Raw genomic sequence first — 22,500 nt, 5'->3', positions numbered from 1 at the left:
AAGCAAAAGCCACAAAGTTAATTCCATCAATCAGGCAAATAGGTTACCGAAGATGAATAGAGAGCCTGAACATGTATGGCTTAGAAGCACGATGATTGTGAGGACAACTAATAGAAACATTTGAAATACTGAAAGACTTACAAAAGTAGACAGTAACTAATTTACACAAAAGTAGACAGTAACTAATTTTACATTAAACAAAAATCAGACAAGAAATAATGTATGGAAACTAGAGCTGAAGAGATACAACACATGCCATTGTGTGAACTTCTTTACATACAAGATATATGACACATGGAATAAACTGCCACCCAAAGTTGTAAACAGCAACAGTGTGGAAGAGTTTTAAAGAAAGCTAGACAAAATCATTAGGACATGTGAATGGACAGTAAAACCTGCTCCAGATAAAGTGAGCACATGATGTCTCCTCAGATGGACTAACAAGTCTTTGAGGCATCTTAATCCTTGTAACTCTCTCTCTCTCTCTTTCTTTCTCTGTACTTATATAATCTTCACAAACTCCTAAATTTTATTACCAACCATTTATTTCTTGTTTAAGGGTAATATATTAAGCTAACTGTTAAATGAAATTATAATAACTTTAATTGAAAAAAGAAACCCACAAAATCACTTTGTAACTTGTTTACTTCTAAGTATTTACATTTAGTTTTACTACACACTTCGAGTACTTTCAGGCTCTGTCTGTGGCCCATTTTCAAGAGATGTTTGGGATGCCTTAGCTGGGTCAAGGCCCAGCAGTCTTCTGAAAGAAATTTTTGTTTGGAATAACTTTAATTTCATTTAAAAGACAATCTCTCTCTCTCTCTCTCTCTCTCTCTCTCTCTCTCTCTCTCTCTCTCTCTCTCTCTCTCTCTCTCTCTCTCTCTCTCTCATATTTGTAGTTAGTGGTAGAATCTAGAACTGTGAATGCTTGTTCCTAAAACAAAGACACATAACTAAGAGTTGTATTAGTCCAAATAAAAAGTACTGTTTGTTCATGAAAAGGAATTTCAGAAAAAAAGAGAGAAAGAGACAATAAAGAATTACTTTTAAAGTGATTAAGAAGACTTTAAAAATAGATTGGTCGGTCAGAAGGGGGAAAGAAGAGAGAAATATGTTGTACATATGTAATCTTCACACACCTATATTTTACCACCCATTTATTTCTTTTTTAAGGGCAATTTATTAAGCTAACATTTAAATGAAATGATACCAACTTTAATTTTGTTTAAAAGTTAGTTTAAATTTACTTAAGGAGCATGATTAGGGTTATATTTTTAGTGTTCAAGCTATAGGAGTAAGCATTTATTAGCATTTTTTGAGACTGACAAACTTACAAAAATTCCCTTTGCTCGAGGGGGTCTGGAACCTAACCTGGTGTAAGGTCGGAGTATTACTGTACTTGAATAGGAAATAGGTCTGAGTGGATTTTTCCCTTTGGAATCCATTCCTCTGGTGTGAGAGAGTGAGTTTGAATCAGGGGAGATAGAAAATAAGACAATATAAGAAATGCTTAGTATTTCTTTTCATTCCAGATTTGTGAAGTTCCAGTACTTCTGAAAAGTTATCAATACACCCTCTGGTTATCTTTGTAATAACATTTTAATCAGACTTCTAACATACAATTGCAATGATGTGCATTAGTTAATGATACAAAAATTAAGTTAGGTGAAGATACAAAACTTGCAAATTTAGAATGCATGATGCCTGCTGAGACTGTCTGTTTGAATTTTCATTTTTATTTTTTTGTGTGTACATCAGTAAAATGTTGTGCTTCATAAATATTAGTCTTGTTTTTCATATGAGTCAAAGTAATGATCATTTTTATTTTTTCTTGTTATTATAGGTACTGATGCAATAGACATCTTGTGTGGGAGGGTTATACCTGTGAAGTTAGGTATCATTGGTGTCGTCAACAGATCCCAGCAGGATATCATAGATAACAAAGTGAGTTTATGAATTCTTCTCTATACAGTACTTATATTTTATTATATGTAACTTACCTAATAATTACATTGCTCACAGATTCACCAGCCTGCAGCTCAAAATTTTTGAAGTTCGCGAGTAGCACTAGTTAACTATGTAGGTGACTTGACCCCACCCACTTTCAGGGTAAGAGAGGAACAACCCAGCTAAGAGCTCAGTTTAATTTTGCCAGCTCTCAACTGAAGTTTAGTTGTGAAATACGAGACTTGCGAAAGCTACGTATAACTCTCATGCTATGTGCACAGACTGTGGGAGGCAAGTGTGTTCCATTAATGTAACTTGCGAAGAATGTAATGATTGGGATGCTAAAAAATGGAAAGTTTTGTGGTCTCATGTAGCTAAACTGGATAGGGACAGGAAGAGGAAGCTGCCTCTAGAGCCAATTTTAAAATTGTAGATTGTCATTCTGTTAAGTCTTTGTACCTGTTCCCACTTTGTCCCCCATTAGTAGTCCTACCATTCCACGTTCTCCTTTGACCGGCTCCCACACTTCCGACTCCGACCCCATTGCCCTTTTGTAGTGGCAGACCAAGGGCCCAAGCAAAAGTTAGTGCGTAATTTTGACCAGAAAATTAGTCTCGGTGGATACAGTGGCCCAGTTAGGCAATTCTGTGGAAGTCTGCTGGACAAAGTGGAAGGTAGAGGTGTTAGTGAGGTAATAGTGGAGGAGTTGGTTATGTACTTGTCTCACCGATGCTCCTAGACAAAGATCACTGGCGTACTCCTCTACTTTGTATATGTGACTTGCCATCAAAGCGCTACTGGCAAAATTTGAATTTAGGCTGTCGAGTAGAAACTCTTTGAATTTAGGCTGTCGAGTAGAAACTCTAAATTCAAAGAGTTTCTACTCGACAGCCTAAATTCAAATTTTGCCAGTAGCGCTTTGATGGCTCAGTGTAGGTATACGGTGCCGTCCCAAAATGGTAATACTAGGAACAACTTTGCTAATCAGGTCATTCTGTTTTCTGCCACACTCGACGAAACGTCGAGGGCTCACAGCAGCTTGCTCTTATTTTTCAGTTATATCACTGGATTTCGGTAGTGTTACAACACCCGAATGCATTCATACCCTTCAAGCAGGATGAGTCTTGTCTTTTGTTTATTTTGTTCAAATTATCATTAAACTGGATAATTACAGTCTCCAAGAATAAATAGTACAGTGGTATCTTGACCTATGAGTTTAATTTGTTCCATGGTCTAGCTCGTAGCTTGATTTGCTCGCACATAAAATAAATTTTCCCCATTGAAAAAACTTTAAATGCCCTCAATCCATTCCAACCCTCAAAATGCCACCCTGTATTTTTATGTTTCATGTTATTAAAAAAGGAAAATAAATTGCTAAATAACAAATATTTTATAAAAACATAATAGAAAGAGTATGCAAAGATATAATAAGGTTAGAGAGAAAATTACAATAGCCTAAGTTTATGCCATCTTCTAGTTAAATAAGTTCAAAAACAGCAAAAGAGAATGATGAAAGTATTATTTTAAAGTTATACTCATTGTGTAAATGTGTGCAGCCATGAACAACCGAATGAGAAACAACTTTTTTGCTAAGTAGAACTGAATTGGATAACAACATCCTTTTGGCTGGCATTTCAACCATCGTACAATATAGTTAACAATTACGGTAGTTATGTTATAAATAATGTTATGTAGAATAGGACTGAGATATTTTTATGTAATAACTTTGTTCACTATAGTTTATCAAAGATCAACAGAGAAATATACGTTAAATTTAAACCAAGTTGTAGCTGAAGCTGAGAAAATTGTTGAAGCTGCCTGTGACTTTTATCGTGCATCGGCAACAATATAAAACTCATAAACTTATGCCATCAAACACAAACGCAGATAAAATTGAGAGAAAATAATTTCAATCAAAACTACTGGGCTTGAAAGAACACATTTGACTGTTTTCATGCTGATAAAAGACAAATATCATGAAAAAAGCGGTCGGAATCACGTAATTTTTTTTTACTCGCTAAACATGCCGCCAACATAATCTGTTAACAAACAAACAAAAAATAGTTTAGTTCACAATTCAAGTCATATTTTGACTTAAAAACACGTCGTATAACGAAATATTACCGTGTCTCATATAAGTCAAGTACAGGCAGTCCCCGGGTTACGACGGGGGTTCCGTTCTTGAGGCGCGTCGTAAGCCGAAAATCGTCGTAAGCCGGAACGACACTTGGAAATATGCCTTAAACTAAGAAAAAGTTAGAGAGACCTTACCTGTGTGACATGCAAGTATTTTCATGATGTGTAGTGTGGTTATTTCAATGGCAAAGGATGGTTCTTGAAGGTATAATTCTTTATTAAACTCTTGTGACACTATAAAGCACAATGTACTACACTTAATCCTTAGGTTAGATTATACACTAAACACTATTATGCACTGTACACTACGTAGTATGTAATCCTTTGGTAGATCCTGGAGTACACTAAAATCCCAGTCTGGTAGCTCTGGAAGGTAAAAGCAGTATAACACAATTAGTACAAAAATACTACACAAAGTCCTGAATGCAACTATGTAAATTATAGATATCAAGAGTAAAAGAGTTAATGTATGTTAATTAATTCCTTACTTTTAGTTTATAATTCCTTACTTTGAGTTATATCAAGAGTAAAAAAGTTAATGTATAGTGAATTAATTCCTTACTTTTGAGTTTAAGTTGTCATGCTATGTAACCCTGGATGCACAAAGTCTTATTTGTGGCCCCATAGCCTACATCATTCAGGGGGTTCTGGAATGTACAAAAAATAATTAGTATGTCAGTAAGTACTCTATGCATAGTAAGTTACATACAGTAATATGCACCATACAGTGGTTTAATATCACATATATAACATGTATAAAACTTAGTTAATGTATGTTAATTAATTCTTACCTAGTTTTTAAAGAAAGTTGTCGTGCTATGTAACCCTGGATGCACAAAGTCTATGTGGCCCCATAGCCTACATCATTCAGGGGGTTCTGGAATGTACAAAAAATATTTTGTCAGTAAGTACTCTATGCATAGTAAGTTACATACAGTAATATGCACCATACAGTGGTTTAATATCAACTGGTATGCATATTGTAAATGATTGGTTTACACCCCTGTTCAGCAGGGAGTGTACAGTATGTAATTCCATGAGGGACCTTGATCACTTATCCCATGTGAGAGATCTTGGTCACTTTTTTTTAGTATGTACGTATAAAACTTACTTAATGACTTACTTAATGTATGTTTACTACTATGTATAATTCCTTACCTTTAGTACAGTAGTACATAGTTTACAGTTGTCGTGCTATGTTATGTAGTAACCCCTGACAAAGTTTTATGTGGCCCCATAGCCTGCATCATGGAGGGGGTCCTGGTTTTCTGGAATGTACCAAAAAAGTATCAAGTTAAGTCATGTATGTATGTTTAGTAAGTTACATACAGTAACCATACGTACAGTGGTTTATAACATGTATGTACATAATCAAACTTGGTTGGAAATTCCTGTAAAAAAAAAGTTATGTACGTATGTAATACTACTGTATGTAAAAACCTTACTGTTCATACTTTGTTACACTACATGTTACATGTGCATACGTATACTTTCCTGAAGGGTTTTTTCCATCCAAAAATGGTGCTTCTACTTGTAGTTATCCCTTGATGACACTTGTAGTATTTGTTAGTAACAACCTGGAGTTGTGTGAAAAATGTTGGTTCTGGAAGGAAAAAAGTAACAAATTAGTGTACAAAATATACACTACAGAAAGTTGAATGAATGCAATATGTTAATTACTGTAGATATATCAAGAGTACTAAAAGAGTTAATGTATGTTAATTAATTCCTTACTTTTAGTTTAAAGTTGTCGTTCAATGTAACCCTGGATGGACAAAAGTCTTTATGTGGCCCATAGCCTACATCATTCAGGGGACTCTGGAATGTACAAAAAATAATTTTGTCAGTAAGTCCTCTATGCAGAGTAAGTTACATACAGTAATATGCACCATACAGTGGTTTAATATCACATATAAACATGTACGTAGTATAAAACTTAATTTAGAAATTCCTTACATAACTTACCAACTTTTAGTGAGTCTCAAAGCTGTTACCTAGGTTGTGGGAGATGGAGGTGGAGGTGTAGAGCATTCATGATAAGGATGCATTCCAAACCTAACTTCAGTGTGCTTTATCACAGATAACAGGCTAGGATGATGGGCAGTCTGGAATGAAGAATTATATTAAAGGACAGTATGTAACCACTTATGTGTAAAAAATTTATTGTACGTATGCAAACATTAAACACAACTGAGAATTCCTTACCTTCAGCAAATGAAGACATGTAGGCTATGTAGAGGTCTAGTTTATGTAAGTCACAGGTGCATGCCAGTCTGGAATGATAATGTAATAGTACATATGATTATAGTATGTATGTTACATACATAACATGGTTATTACATATGTAATAATAAAACATTAATAAAAAAAAATGTCCTTACCAAATTCTAGTGGTTGGCTTGCTTACTGGGATGGCCATATGGTACATGAGAGTGGGTGGCTGGGTGGGCTATGGAGTGGGATGGGCAGGTGCTTGGGAGTCGGAATGATAAAAAATATATAAATGATAGTTACTACTACTGTAACTACTGCACATGTTATTACTGTTTGACATATGTAGTGTGTAATACGTATGTTCAATATAAAAAATGAAGAATTCTTTTACCTGAAGGAATGGGAGAGGTGATACTACTCGTATCAACTGATTTGGGCTCTGGAGAGGTGATACTCGTATCAACTGATGAGGGAACATCTAGATCTGGAAAGAATGATAGGGTACATAAATATATTATAAGGTGGATGTAATTGTAGCATATGTACACTTTTAATAAAAATTTCTATTAGCAATTTATAAAACATTTTTTATACAAATTTGTTAAGGATTCTTACCTGATGAATAGGGCAAGGCATCAAAAACCATGGAAAGGCTCAGGGTCATCTGGGTCGCTGTCACTATCAAAGGGAAAGGGGTCTGAAATGAAAAAAAAAAATATAAGGTTATGCAACATCAAACACATTGTACCACTATGTAAGTTAGTGTACGTATGTATGTAGGGTGTAAACAATTTCCAAACATGAAAATGAGAAAAATGAAAATTGCTTACCTGATTGTACACGTACAGGTGGGGGGGCGGGCTGCTACAGAGGGTCCAGGTACAGGGGGATCTGGAACTGTCACAGGTAGTAGACAGGGAGATCTGGAACTGTCACAGGTAGTACAGGGAGATCTGGAACTGTCACAGGTAGTACAGGGGGATCTGGAACTGTCACCACTTCTGCAATAAAATTACAAATGATGAAAATTAATGAAGTTACATTTACTCTTACATTTAGTTGTTACATTAAAAAATTAACACATTTAATATGTACACTATGTAAACACATAAATTAGTAAAAACAATTCAGAATTCCTTACCAGGACTAGGAGTTGGAGGTGGTGGTACTGGAGACTTGTGAAAGAAAGTGTCAAGCCTGGACTGCACACTTCTCTTCGTCTGCTTCTCCTTCAGGGTCTCCTTGTAGAAAGTCACCAAATCCATGATTCCTCTCTTGATTTTGTCAAACCTAGCAACGTTAGGGTCTTCTGCCTCAAAAGAAGCCAAGGCTCTCTCCAGATGAGTAAAACCCTCTGACAAGCCTTTCACAGTTAATGACCTGGGTTTTGGCTCTGGTGCCGCCTCCTCTTCCTCAATCATTTGTTGTTCAAGTTCAAGTAAGTCCTCTGCAGACAATTCCTCTCCATGGGAAGCCAGCAGCTCTGTTACATCATCAGGTTCAAGATCTAGTTTCAGCCTCTTGCTTAGCCCTACGATCTTCCTTGTCACAGTTTCGACGTCTTCTGCCTGGTCAAAGCCTTCAAACTGTGCACAACTGTGGACACAGTTTCTTCTAGGCCCATTTAAGTGGTCGTCTTCACCTCGTCCCAAGCACTTGCAATGTTTTTCACTGCATCAGCAATGTTGTAGCCCTTCCAGAATTGCTTCAGTGTCAACTCCTTGTTAGCTTCTATGGCCCTCAAAGCAAAACGTATGGTCCTTCTAAGGTAGTAAGCCTTGAAATTAGCTATTACTCCCTGGTCCATTGGCTGTATCAGCGATGTGGTATTGGGTGGGAGGTTACACCACCTTCACATTAGGATGCATGTCGCTCAAATTTGAAGGTGACCAAGGGGCATTGTCCAGGACTAAGAGGGCCTTAAAAGGCAGACCCTTCGAAGTCAAATACCGCTCCACTGCTGGCACGAAATGGTCATTGAACCAATCTTCGAAGACCATTAAGGTAACCCAAGCCTTCTTGTTTGATTTCCAAATCACAGGGAGTTGACTCTTGAAAATGCCCTGGGATTCTCGGCCAAATACACCAGCAAGGGCTTCAGTTTCAAATCGCCACTTGCATTGGACCCAAACAGCAAAGTCAGTCGCTCCTTTGACCAGCATTTATGGCCAGGTGCTGACTTCGCCTCCTTGGAAAGGTACGTTCGATTTGGCATTCTTTTCCAAAATAATCCAGTCTCATCCACATTAAAGGAACTTGGTTCAGCCGTGTAACCAACCCTAAACCATCCTTAATTATCCTCATGCCAAAACCCCACGGGAAAATTTTATGCTGCGGTATTCGCCCCTATCAGCACTAGCAGCTTCACCTTGCAAGCTTCACCATTATGCAAATTTGCACCGAGCCTTGTTAAAAACGGTTAAAAACCAACCTCTACTCGCGGAAAAATTTCACCACTCCAGCACTGCCTTGCGCCAAACTTTTTCACCTACTGCCTCATGCAGCGCTCTAGCCTTCTCCTGGGAATCACACTTAAGCTCACCGCCGGAAACACGTCGCCTTGGTTCATGGTCCTCACCAGGCCAGATCATGAGCAATTTCTTCCATTTCAACAATGAACTCTGGTCTACGTTGCTTATCGTTTATCACCGTTGACTTCATCGGTTGCAGCAGCCTTAACATGCTTCCAGAATACGTTCCTTGTCCTTCACAATGGTTGGTTACCACCGTTGGGTCCCATGCCTAAAGCCTAAAGAAACGGCCTATTTCGGTGTTAGTTTTATCCCTTCTCCGAACTGCTTTACCACCCGTCATATTTGACCTCCAATCGTTGGATACACCTTCCTCTTGCTTGGATGAACTTTGTCATCGGTAGGAAGGTACTTTGGCGTTTAGGAGCCATTGTAAATTTGCGAAATAAAATGGCCAAGGAATTTCAGCCAAACGTCCTTAGCACACAAACCGATGAACTTCAGGCAACACACGATGGATTGAAGTGGCGTCCCTTTCGTATTGTATTACGCTTGAGCGTCCTCGACCGTCCGATGGTCGTTGTTCGGGTCAATTTTACCATTACAGGTTTTAACAGAGTTAATTCAATTTTATGCACCCTCCGCTCAAAAACTTAATTTTCTTTGCATATGAAGTATTCGTTAAAACAAAAAGCATAACAAAACGTCGTAACCATTGGAATTTGTGTTGTAATCTTAAACCAGAAACTTAGTTTTTTTTAATTAGTGTTACTGGAAACAAAGCAATGATTTTTTCATTATATTTGCGCTTTGGACTGTTTTTAAAACTGCGCATCCCAAGCTAGTGTATTTCATTCGCCCGCAAACTAGTTCCTGCATATGCGGCGTCACCTAAAAACAAAAAAAATTCAAAAATACAAAGAAAAAAAAAAAAAAAGTTGTCAAAAATCATCATAACCTTCAAAATTTTGTTTGTAATGTAACCCCCCCAAAACCAAAACAATTTTATTTTTATTAATACTGTTGCTAAACTATAAAGGATTTTTATCATAGCATGCGTTTTTTTAAAAGCGGTCCGTTAACTCGGAGCGTCGGAAGCGCAGCGTCGTAACCTCGGAACAAGCGTCGTAACCCAGGACGGATTTTCCCATTGAATATTTAAGAAAAAGCGTCGTAACCTCGGAACGTCGTAAAGCCGGTAAACCGTCGTAACCCGGGGTACCGCCTGGTATCTAGATATTCGTTTCTGCTAACTAGAAGCAAGAAAATTTTGTGCAGAATTGAGTATAAAATATGGCAACAAAATAAACCTATTATTCACCATCAACTGATTTCCAAACCAAAACATTTGACCAGCGACCTCAGTGGGCCTTGATCCGATATGGTCTTAAACCTGCCACCTCCAGTGGCTTGCTGAGTTCGGTTTTCTTGGGCATTCCACTGAGGTGGTGTGAGAGGATGTGTACTTTATGGTGATAGGAAATTTCACTCTCGATGTGGTTTTGGGAAGTTCACTTAAAACCGTTGTTGGTCCGTTTGCTGAATAAAAACCACTGGTTCCATGCAACGTAAAAAACACCATACAAACAAAACCAAAACAATGAATGCTAATGTTAGTAGTATTTTATAAGTACAATAATATGAGAAATGCCTTACAGTATTATTGGATACAGTGAAGTAATGTATAAATTTTTAAAAAATTCATGGGACAAAAAGAGGATTACTTTACTTTTTTCTTCTTTGCGTATCTTGATTTTTCATTACTACACCATATAAGTATTCAGCGGTCAATCACCCTAACTAGCTTGTACCTCAATTTTTTGCTTGTTGTAACATAGCAAAAAATCGACTTAAGTGACGACTCATACCTCGGAAAACTCGTACATTAATTTCATTCGTAAGGTCAAGGTACCACTCTTACTTGAATGTTTTTTTACTTTATAAGATCAAATACTTTTTGAATATATATCTTGTTTACTTACTGGGCTTAGGCTGCGTGTCAAAGTCGTTGCGGTTAAGAATTGCCTTAAGTAATTTTGTTATGTAATTCCTTTAGGAGAAACTCTTGTTTTTCCAGCCATAACGCCATTAGCAAAGACACCGGTAAATAGTTACTTTAGTGCAATCCTTTTGCTACTCATCGATTTTGGAACACTGGACATTGGCTATTCTCAAGATGAGGGTACAAATGATTACCAGAAAATAATTCTTATTAATTTTATCCATTCTTTTATCCACCCAAAAACCATTAAAAGTAATTCTCGGAATGTTTATTTATTTTTTTTATCTCAAAACTTTTGGATTTACTGGGAGTTTAGGCGACAATGTGCAAGTCACTTTGGTTTTCATATTTTCAGGGAAAATATGTTTTTTATTTAATCTTACCTTCCATTTCATTTGAGAGTTTTGGCCATTTATAGAGAAAAATTGCTTTTTATTTTTCCTTTACTGTTAGTAAAGGATTGTTAATTGTTAATAGGTATTTCGTAATGCAAAAGATAGTGTCTGCAAAATATAGTGTTAGTTCGTTATTTGAATAGTTTTGGACATAAGCATCACCAATTATCACCATTCATGTGGACTAGTGAATTATCCATTCTGCAATAAAATCATGGGGCAATTCATCGTTTCCACAATGGAACATCTTTAACCCTTACGCTACCCTCTTTTGCTCTTATATTTTTGGTTAAAATCCATTTTGGATTTAAAGTTTACTGCTCTATTGAGTATGAATTGTAACTTTATCATCATCAGCTGTGTTAACGCAACTTAAAAATCTTTGCCTTTCCCTTGTTACTTGTAATAATAACTATGTTACAGTAGTTACCATCGAGATACGAAAGGCTCAACTTACGAAAAATCCAAAGTTACGAAAGCAAAGACGAAAAAATTTACTACTCTACCATACGAAAAGTTTGTTTTCAAGGATACGAAAGGTTTCTGAAAGTCCGAGATTCGACCCAGATAAACAATTTTGAAACTCGTGCCACCCACGCCGCCCGATCTTAGTTAAAAAACCGTAGACTCGCCACCATCCTCCTGCTCTTCCCATTGGTTTCCATGATGCTAGCCAAGCCATGAGATATTTCTATCGAATTGGACAGCAACCCTCCCCAATCATGCATCTTATATACCATACGCACCCTACGTGTTGGCGTGATTTACCTCGGGCCACTTCGCACCCGACAACTTTACCGTACGCAATCGGCATTCGTTCGCTCCAACGAATTTCCGTTTAGTAATGTAAAATTCGTTAGTTGATTTTGTTGCAGATACGTACATATTAATCGGTCTTTGGTTTTGCCTACTTTGATTCATGGTTGGTGAGAACGTAAACTTAATACGTTAAACATACAGAGAGTCATGGGTTCCCCAAGAAAAAGTTGCTGAAGTTCACAGAAAGAAGAGGAATGCTTTCCTATGGAGACAAAAATGGAGATAATAAAAAAGTATGAAGCTGGCTTGCGGGTTTTGAGTGTGATCGTAAGGAATACGGCCGAAATCCCGTCGACGATAGGCACCATCCTTAAGCAGAAGGAAGCCGATCAAAAGCATCTACACCTTCCAAGGGCGTCACTATTTTGTCCAACAAGAGGAGCCATGTGCATAATGAAATGGAAAGGCTGCTTCTTGTATGGATCGAGGACAAAGAAGTTGATGGCGATACGATAAACCGAGACGGCAATCTGCCAGAAGGCCAGCGCTATTTTCGGCGATTTGATTGCCCAAGCCAAAGGACGTACGGCGGAGAGGGGACATCAACGGCAACCCCAGAGTTCAATAAAAACCGCGGCTTCTCATGGGGTGGTTCGAAAAATTCCGTAAAACGGGACTGGCATCACCATTTCGTGGGGTGAAGAAATTGAAATTTACTAAACTATAAAAAAAGTAAAACAAAAAAAAATGTTAAAAAAATCAAAAAAAGAAACAACCAAAAAAAATAAAATTTTATTTTAAGTTTTTTGTAAAGTTAAGTGTTTTACCAGTTTTGTTTTTTAACTGTGTTTTTGTAAAGTGTTTTAGTTTGTTTTTTTGACATTTTTTTATGTGGTTTCGTCAAAAGGTTAAGTGTACGCTATCTGCCGTTTGTCTCCTCCTCCTCCTCCTCCTTGCCGCCACTTTCGGAGATAGCCCTCACTCGAAAGGTAAAGCTTCGACCAATTTTACGTTTACAGTAATAATAGTTTCCTTGTTTACACTAATATACACGTTTATTTACCAGGTTTGGATTTTCTTTTATTCTTACAATGTTTAGGTATTGAATGGTCCACCAAAATCTTGGTTTGTAGTATTTCATTGTTTTATAGGTCAATTTAGCTTGTTTATTATGACAAATTTTCATACAATCAACTTACCTGTTTCAGGATAATATACCATAGCTAAGACTCCGTCGGCCCGACAGAAAATTTCAAAATTTCGCGGCACACCGCGGCAAGGTAGGTTCAGGTGATCTCTACCGTCCTGCCCTGGGTGGGCAGGATTAGGAATCATTCCCGTTTTCTTTTAATTTCATTTTTTTCTGTCGCTTGGAATGTAAACAAACTTTTGCAGTTCCTCCTCACTTGGATTTTTGGGATTTTCATCGCCATCACGATCCTTCTGGGGCTATCTTTTGGCAGGGAAGTTACTGGATCTTTGGTTCGGGCATAACGCATATTAATTTGTTTTTTTAATAACTTGGCTTCGAAAATTTCGAACGATAATTGTTTACGTGTAACTACCGAAACTGTTTTCAGTAGACCACTCACCATAGTTTTGCAAGAAAAGGAAAATTTTAATATTTATTCATAATAACGTGTAGTAAATGTTAGAATTTGATTGAGCTAACTTCCCTTCTTGAGGAAGTCTAGGAATAGAATTAGTTACGCTTCCTTTAGAAGTTTTTATAGCTCTCGTACTAACGGGCAGCATTAGAGCATTAACAATTAACTAGTAGTGTTGTATCCCTCATCTCCTTCTTACTTTACACGAATCTTCAAAGTTCATATTGCAACTTTTGAAGACAAAGGAATGTAGCTTCAAAATTACGAGCTCATTGAAAGGTAAGAAAGTGATTTGTTAGTGTTAGTGCAAGTGGAGGGTGCGTTTTTTTTTTTCATGATCGGCTTCCTTTGTTTTGCTCCCAGGCCTAGACCTCTTCCAAGCTCACATACCCAGAGGGAGAAGGAAAGTCGAAAAGCCTTACGGAGGTTATGGAGAATCACCCACCGAATCAGTGGCGTCCCCTCTGTCAGGATCTGTTTAGAACGTTCCCAGACTGCCCAAGTTTCGCCATTGGAAAGGCGTCCTAATTAGTAGAGGGAGTTGGGTTGAGTACCGATCGGCTTCTGTCCTCGCTCTCAGGCCTAAGACCATATTCCCAAGCTCACAAGCCCAGAGGAGAAGGAAAGGTCGAAAGCCTTACAGAGGTTATGGGAGAAGCCCCACCGATCGGGCGTTTTCCCAAAAAATCGGGCAGGATCTTGTTAAAACCGTCGCCCAGACTGCCTAGGGATAGCCGCCATTGGAAATGGCACATCCTTGTTTAAAAAGTGCCGGTTCTCTTATTCCGATTTCTTCATCTTACATCCGAAAAGATGAAGAATGTTACACTGTTTGGAGTTCGGACGATCTGGGCTCGTTCTCTGGAAACTAAGAGAACACTGAACGAGAGGCTGAGAGCCAGCCAGCAAGATAGCGCGAGGCCACGTTCCAACATGCCAGCAGCGAGTCCCACCCCCCCCCCCCCCCCCCCCCCCCCCGCCCAACAGACTAGCACGAGCCAGCGTTCCAACAGACTAGCGCGCGAGCCCATCGTTCATACAGATAAACGCGGAGCCGCGTTCCAGCAACTGAGCCGCGAGCCGCGTTTCCAGAACTTTTTTCTTGGCGCAAGGCGCCTTTAAAGAGGGGAAAACAGACGGCTTTAGAACTGAGGAGGGAATTAAAGTAGTGCTCCTTCCATTGAACGTTTACTGGCAAGAGGCTCGTATAAGCAAGACTATGAGGTGCTTCGGATATATCAGGCGGGCACGGGGGGAACCCCTTTCCACGCAAACGGAACGGTTCCAGGAGCGAGGTCTTCCTTTCTAGCGTGCGCGAACATTCCAGCTGTGGCCGGAACTATACCAGTATGCCAGGCGCAAAGATCCAGACGCCAGGCGTCAGAATAATTCCAAAAATCTTCATTTGAGAGAGAGGTCAGTCACGAGAACTCTCTTTCGGAGTTTTTTAACTTGAGCAACCTTTCCCCGTGGGCAAATGTGCAAGAATGTCGCACAAAGGCGGCCGTGCTTTTGGTCAGAAGGATTCCTTTGATACTAAGAGAAGCCCCTTTTGCATTATTCAGAAGGGACTATCCTGGTTAGGCCAGTGTCCTCTCAAATGCGGTACTCTCTCCTTCATCCATGCTCTTTCCATCGTTTTGAAGGAGGCAAGAGCCTTTCGGGATGTTTTTCTTAATAAGAATACTCATCGACGTTTTGGGGTATGGTGGCGGATAGGGGACAAATATCTACTTCCTTCCGTTACAAACCCTAGTGATGAACAGAGGAATTTCTGTCTCTTCGCGATTTATGTGGAAATCCCACAAGATTTAAAGAAGTTCCTGGATTTAACTTCCTTCCCTTAAGGAGATATATTTACTCTTTCTATCGTTATATTAACGAAAAGAACAAAGGATAGTAAGAAGGTAGTAGTTTTCCTGCTGTATGAGAATACGACTACGGTCAAATCATAAACGACATTACCGTTAGTTACTTCTTTTCTGATGCAAACTCAATTACCCAGTTATCCTTCTACGACTTTCCCTGGGAAGGGACGACGCTCCCAAAGGGATTGTTAAGTACCAACAACCCTACTTAGCTTCTAGATTTATCGAAGTCTTGTTTCGCTTAAACATGTCTTTTAATCCAAGAACTTCCTGAAGTTACATAATAATTTTATAAAATTCCTTTATTAACAATGGAGTAGCTGGCAACCTCTGGAAGAGGTAAGGCCAGAAACGGCTAACGTGGGACTGCTTTCGCTGAGAACCCTGAAGAGCACCCTGAGACCAACGCAGTACCTTGGGTAGGTGGCAGTCCATGAGCAGTCCGGGTTATCTCTCTCTCCTGGCGGGATGGAATAACTATCCGTATCTATCCCCTACTAATCGTGGTCTTAACCTCGGATTTGAGGGGATAGTTAAGCTAATCATAAAATAAAATATTGTTATGCCTTTTGCACTAAGAAGCTTTTCAATAAGAGAGATAGTTACAACCTTTCAATGCTGTTTACCGTAGGTAACACTATTAAAGGATTCTATTCGCAGCAGAACAAAATTATATTATATAACGCTGCTTCAGGCTTAACGAAAGGCATAGCTTATTAGAGTACCTGCCTCAGAAGAAAGAGGATGAGTCGGATGGGAAACATTCTCTTTGTGTTTTTGGCCAGAACTTGTTTCACCCTGAATGACTATACTAACGTATAATAAAGCTTTTTCCTAAATAACGAACACGGGAATTAAACATTAAAGAAAGGATTCGGTTCCCGGGTACCATAAAGGCAACAGGTGTTCTGGCACATAACCTAAAAAGAATTAGAAGGCAAGCGACCAGCCATGGCGCAATGCACCAGTAAGCGCCAAACCTGGCGCAATGATCCCAGAAGCGCCAGCCTGGCCACAGTGAGCCAAGAAGTACCATCCAAGATTTTTCTCGTTTTAGTCGAGTTATTAAAAAAACGCCCCTAAGAGTCTAGTAGCCTCCCTCGGACCAGCAGGCTCGGTAACGGCAAGAGTTTCGTTCCTGATTTCGTTACCCATTTAATCACTTAGGCCAATTCCAATGACTCTCTCATATCGCACAAAGAGCAATCGAGAATCTCTTTTTTCGCTCCTATTCGCAATTAACAAAGAGAACCTTCTCGATCGACGATAATAAATTCTTTCCCCTCTGTTAACATGGTTTAACCATTTATTGGAAAGAGTTGTGAGAACCATGCGGAAAAGTCTTCCTTCAATAGATCTCCTTAGTAACGGTAGAAAGACGAACAGGCTTCCTATAGGACTGACTTCCTTTTCCTCGAACCAAAGAGAGGTAGGTAATATACCGCCATTCTTTAATTGTTTTTTTTTTAGAAAGGGGAATAAACTTTAGTCCTTTTTTCTCCAAATAAAATAAAAAAGTTTATTTTGCAGAATTTAAGATAAAGGGCGTCAAAGAAAGGAGAAGATAATATTTTATGCCTCATTTTGGCCTTAGAGAGGTTGGAGTTCACAGAGGTTCACGTCTTCTCACAGCAAGTTTTGGAAGTCTTTTCCCAAGAACTAGTCTGAATAGTCTATCAGCATTCTATTATAAATGGACCTACAAACAACCTCTCCACTCTGAGTCGATCCTGCGTGTAGACTGACCAGAAGTGGACATGAAATGAGAGGATTTTTCAAGGCTAAATGACCAATAGTCATGGACAAGATATAAGGAAAATGCTGCAGACTTGGTGGCTAGAGGGGAATGGAGGAAACCTGAATCCTCGTTCGATACCTCTGTGAACCAACCCATAGTCGGTTTTTTTTCGTTCCCATTTTTGAGGGGTAAGAATCACCTTTATACTATATCTGGCTATCAAAGAATGCAGTAAAAGGCTATACTCTTGTCTCTATAAAGGGATTGGAGATAGCAAGAGGATTAAGATCCTTTGGGATCTTATACGAGACCCCCCCTCAATATGACAAGAGTAGGATATCATGTACTTTCTAATGGGAATCTTTTTTGGGTGGCCACCAAAGGTTATTTATGTTCCGACAAAGACGGAAACTGCTCCATCATCAAAACTTCGTTTGAGAAATTGTTTTATGAAGGGAATTATTTGTTTCTCTTGGTCCAAACGATCAAAAGAAGACAAGTGAAGTTTTTTGGATGCATTGGAATCTCGCATCAGATTTCTATTATGGAGATTAGGCAATGGGTTTCTTAAACGCCAGCCATAGTATGTCAGGCCAAAACGAACTACCTAAAAACCCCCTATTCCTGATTCAATGTTTTTCAGATAGAAGGTTTCATTGTCCAGGCAGTGGTACGTTACGTTTTTCATCTTACAGTAGAATGGTTAAAACGTTTGGCCTACAGAGTCTTTGGAATGCGATGATGGCTTCAAAACAAAAAAATTGTCTTCCCAGAAGGTGTTCAGGCAATGGAATACTAATAAGGAGCTAGCAAATCAGGAGCACTTCCCAAATTTCAGCCTCGGAGTCCTCCTTCAACTTCCAAGCTTCTTTCCCTTCCTTCGAGGACAAGATAGGGAAGATTCTGCAACGAGAAGCCCTTCAAACAGGTAACGAAGAGATCTCGTGGAGCAAGGGAAGTACTCAAGAAGGATCCTCCGCGGAGGGAAGGACTCTTATCTATTCCATACTCGGATTAGGAATATCCTATCGTCATCACTGGATGTAGCTGACTACAAAATCACCTCCCCTTGCCCGGAGAAGGCAAAGCTCAAAGTGGGAAGAATTTATTCCCACCCTTATCCAGTCTTGTGATTTACTATTGTTGGATGTGTTCAGGAACTTTCGGACAATGTAGCGCCAACCAGGAGCCTTCATGGCTAAAACAGGCGTAAAAAAACGCCCAGAGGCCACAGCCCAAGAACACTGTCATTGTCTGTATGAGGAGAAAGACTGAGGGCCTACAAACCTGACACAGATTGCGCTAGATGCGAACATATAGGACAAGATAAGAGTTGTCCGATTTGACACATTGCCAGACATCCTCGAGGAAACCTCTACCCAAGCTCGAAGCTCCGGCAAAGTGGGGGAGGAGGCCAAACCAGGCCGCGAGGCGCCAGGGAGGAGCGAGAGGGCGCCAGGCAGGGCGATTAGTGGTACCAGCCAGCCGTGAAGCTCCAGGCAGGCGCAAGGGGCCACCAGCGAGGCGGCCAGCCAGGGGCACAACAAAGCGTCCAACCTGGCGCGAGACGCCAGCCATGGCACGAGGCGCCAGACCCAGGCGCGAGCAGGCCAGCCAGGCCGCAAGCCAGGCTCTAGGCGCGGAATCTCCAGCTAAGGCGCCGAGGCGTGCAAACCAGATGCGAAGGCGCCAGGTCAAGCGAAAGGGGTACCAGAACAAGCGCTAGGCGCCTCACCCCAAGAGCGAAGCAACCAGCCAGGCGCGAGGTTCCTGCCAGGGCTTCAGGCTTCAGTCGAGGGGGAGTCCATTTCAAAGAAAGCCCTGGTCTTCTTTGAAACAATGGAGATCTCCTAAGCACTTCCATAACTGGAACTTGAATTCTTCAAACAGCTTGAGAATTAAAAAGCGGCAGGTAAAGTGCGCAAACCCCCCCTAAATTGGCAAAAATTCTTGTTCTTTACATAGCACAGATGTCATAATAAGAAACATATTTAGCGTTGTTGTACGGTAGAGGCCAACTCTCGTGTTGGACTTTTCTCATTACAACAAAGAAATTGTCAATTTAACCTAACGAGAGATCCTTCTCTTTTTGGTTTATACGTTACTACGGGGATAAGGAGCCGGGGGGTGGGGGGAAAAACCAAAAAAAAAATCTGGATCCTTAAACTTTGAGTTTAAAGTTTTTTAAAACTTAGGGAAATTTTGAAATTTATTGGGGTTTTTTGAAAGGAGTGTAGGGGATAACTCTCTTCAAATTTTAGCGGCGAACCCACGTGTTTAGGATTACAGGTGGGATCGGGATCGGTGTTGCGCTCCTTCATAAGGTGTAGTTGTCCCATAGAAGTGGTCCACTTACCCATTGACAAAGTACCTTTCAGGCTCTTGCCGAGTAACGCGGTTTCATACCCATCGGCAGAACCACAAGAAAACTCTTAGCTATAGATCACATATTCTCGCTAAAGTCTTGGAGGTGATGCAGACTACCGGGCAAACGAGCCACGAAGTCCTACCACCTATCAGATAGGGAACCAAGGTTTATTTTTATACCTACAACCAATATGTTGTTTACCTGTACCTATTTCCCATGGTTAGCTGTCTCTTACCCCTCCACCAAAGGGTGTCAATCAAGCTATGTAGTACATCTGACAGGTAAGTTTGAATTGTATGAAAATGATATTGTTATAATAACAATAAAGTTTCATACATACTTACCTTGCAGATATATACAATTGAACTGGCCCCACCCAGCCTCCCCACAGAGACAGGATGGAAGAGAAAAAATATTGAATAGAAAACGGGAATGGTTCCTAATCCTAGCCACCACCCAAGGGCAGGCCGGTAGATCACCTGGCCTACCATGCAGCGTGTGCCGCGAAATTTGAATTTCTGTCGGGGACGACGGACGAGACTTAGCTATTGTATATATACTGCCAGGTAAGTATGTATGAAAACTTTATTCTTGGCATTATAACGAATATCATTTTAATGGGTTTGTTTTGGAGGGCTTGGAAATGGAATTAGCCCATTTTACATGTAAAATGTTGTTTACCAAGATACGAAAAACTCATTATACAGGAAGGCCGCCTCCCGGAATGGGATTAAATCTTTCGTATCTCGAGGTACTACTGTATATCTGATTTATTATTTTATCTAATAGTACTAAACTTTAGTATTTTCCCTTCATCTTTTAACTCATTTTTATTACATTGGCCTTGAAAATTATTAGTAAACTGTACGTATTCTATTAGATATCTATATTAAGGCATCTTGATTTTGTTTTGGATTATTCGAGGAGTTTTGGTGGATTCAACCATTAATTTAATATCTTGAGTTAATTGAACTTGAATCCTGAGGTATATATTTGTTTCTTTTTAATTTTATCTTTTCCTTTTCTTGTATTCTATCTCTCGCTTGTCGAAACTTGTCCTCAGACAAATTGATCAGATTTGGGTTGAAGGCTATTTCTTCGTCAAACGTTAATAACAAACGTTCTTTCTGATTATCCTGTTTCAGGATAATCTGTCCTTCACTGCTGTCTAGGTATTATTCACCACATTCTTCTCATTAAATTAAATGAAATGAAATAATACTTATGCTGGGAAACAAAAAATCTGTCTTCTAGAACCTAGAAAACTCAACAAATTTGGTTGTGAACAAAATTGTCAAGTTTCCAAGTTCACCTTTCACCTAGGACTTTCAATTTAATTTTTAACCAGCTAATTCCCTTTATAACTTTATTTTTGACTCTGAATCAGAGTTTCTGAAAAGGCCCTAAATATCTTGGTTAAAGTTTATTTATCTATTCACTGTTGCTGCCTGGAAATCTATAAAGTATAGTACTGTCTTTACCACATATTGGAATCTTCACAATAAGGCAAATCCCTTTTCTTTTTACTTCGTTTATTTTTGGAGGAAATACCTACTACTTTGCTAGTTATGTATGAAAATGCAGATGAACCATTCATTTTCCCATACTAGCGATCTTCTTTTTTTCTCTTCTATCATCTTGAAGGGTAATTATTTTCTTCCTTTCTGTGAAGGGGTTTTACATTGGTCACTGTCCTTGAAGAGTTTGTGAAATTGGGTCGGGCTGTTGAAAAACTTACTTCTATTGTTTCCTTATTGGTTCCCTTATTATTGAACCAACAGCTTTTAGTTTAAATGCGCTCCCAACCTTATTGCAAAATTGCACAGCTTCGAGGCTTTCTGCACGCATTAGCGGAGTGATTTGTATACCCACAATTTTCACATGCTGCCCTTTGGGTTCTTGCTCCCTTGAGATGGTCATTAAAAAATATTCCAGTAAAAAATAAGGCATTTTAACCCTTTAAACGCAAGGATTGGATGTATTAAACGTCGATGTAAATTATTGGCTGTTGGGTGCCGATTGGACGTATGGTACGTTGAATATAAAAAAGTTTTATTAAAAATTCGCGGAAAAATAGTTTATAGGCCTACTAGGCAAAATATTTTGAATCACGCGCTTTGGGGGATGCCGGGTGGGAAGCTCCACGAATCAAAGGCGTGTTTTGTTTTGTTTAACAATCGTTACCCAGGCACACCAAAGCGCAAATTTCTTTCTTTTTGAGCTATAAAAGTATCAGCGACACCATCTCAGAAATTATTTTTGGTCACTTTGACACAATTTTTTCACCCATTTTATATTAGCTGTTTACATAGAGTAATTATATATGAAAAATATGTGTCAAATTCCGTCAGTAGAATACAACAAAAAAACAAAAACCAACCCATGGGTGTAGCTTTTATTAAGTTTTTTGAAAATTATTTTTTCCATATTTAAATAATGATAAGTGCCAAAAATTTCAACCTTTGGGTCAACTTTGACCGCTACCGAAATGGTAGAAAAACAAAAACCAATTGTAAGCTAAAACTCTTATATTCTAGGTTAATATTCAATTCATTTTTACCTTCATTTTGGCAACAAATTGGAAGTTCTCTAGCACAACTATTTCGATGTTTATGGTGAAATTTATGTAAAAAAACTTTTTCCTTAAGTCCAACGCGGTAACATCTTCCTGAAAAAAATCATAAAATTTTTCATCCGATTGTTGTAATGTTTGCAACCAATTTTAAATTAGATTTGTTACATAAAGGTTTTATATATGGATATGTGCGGAATTTGCATGTTAGAATACAAACAGCAAAAAAACCCAACGGCCATTGGCTTTTAGCTTTTATCAGTTTTAAAGAAAATTTTCACATCAATAACAATAAGTTGCCAAAAAAGAATTCCAACCTTTGGGTCAACTTTTTGACCTCAACCGGAAATGATAAAAAAAACGCCAAGCTGTAGGGGGGGGATAAGCTAAAACCTATTACATTCTAGTAATATTCAATCA

General features: G+C 39.0%; 1 protein-coding gene across 1 annotated transcript in view; it reads left to right on the top strand.

The window, feature by feature from the left end:
• The window catches only part of LOC135224506 (dynamin-1-like protein), a gene marked incomplete in the record, with an annotated part of 557,230 nt that overhangs the window by 163,066 nt on the left and 371,664 nt on the right, over positions 1–22,500 (top strand). Inside the window, 1 exon segment of the mRNA XM_064263535.1 lies at positions 1,847–1,947. Coding sequence (XP_064119605.1) covers positions 1,847–1,947 — 101 coding nt within the window.

Source organism: Macrobrachium nipponense, chromosome 12, assembly GCF_015104395.2.
Source record: "Macrobrachium nipponense isolate FS-2020 chromosome 12, ASM1510439v2, whole genome shotgun sequence".
NCBI classification, from domain to species: Eukaryota; Metazoa; Arthropoda; class Malacostraca; order Decapoda; family Palaemonidae; genus Macrobrachium; species Macrobrachium nipponense.
This window is presented reverse-complemented; position numbering and strand designations above follow the sequence as displayed.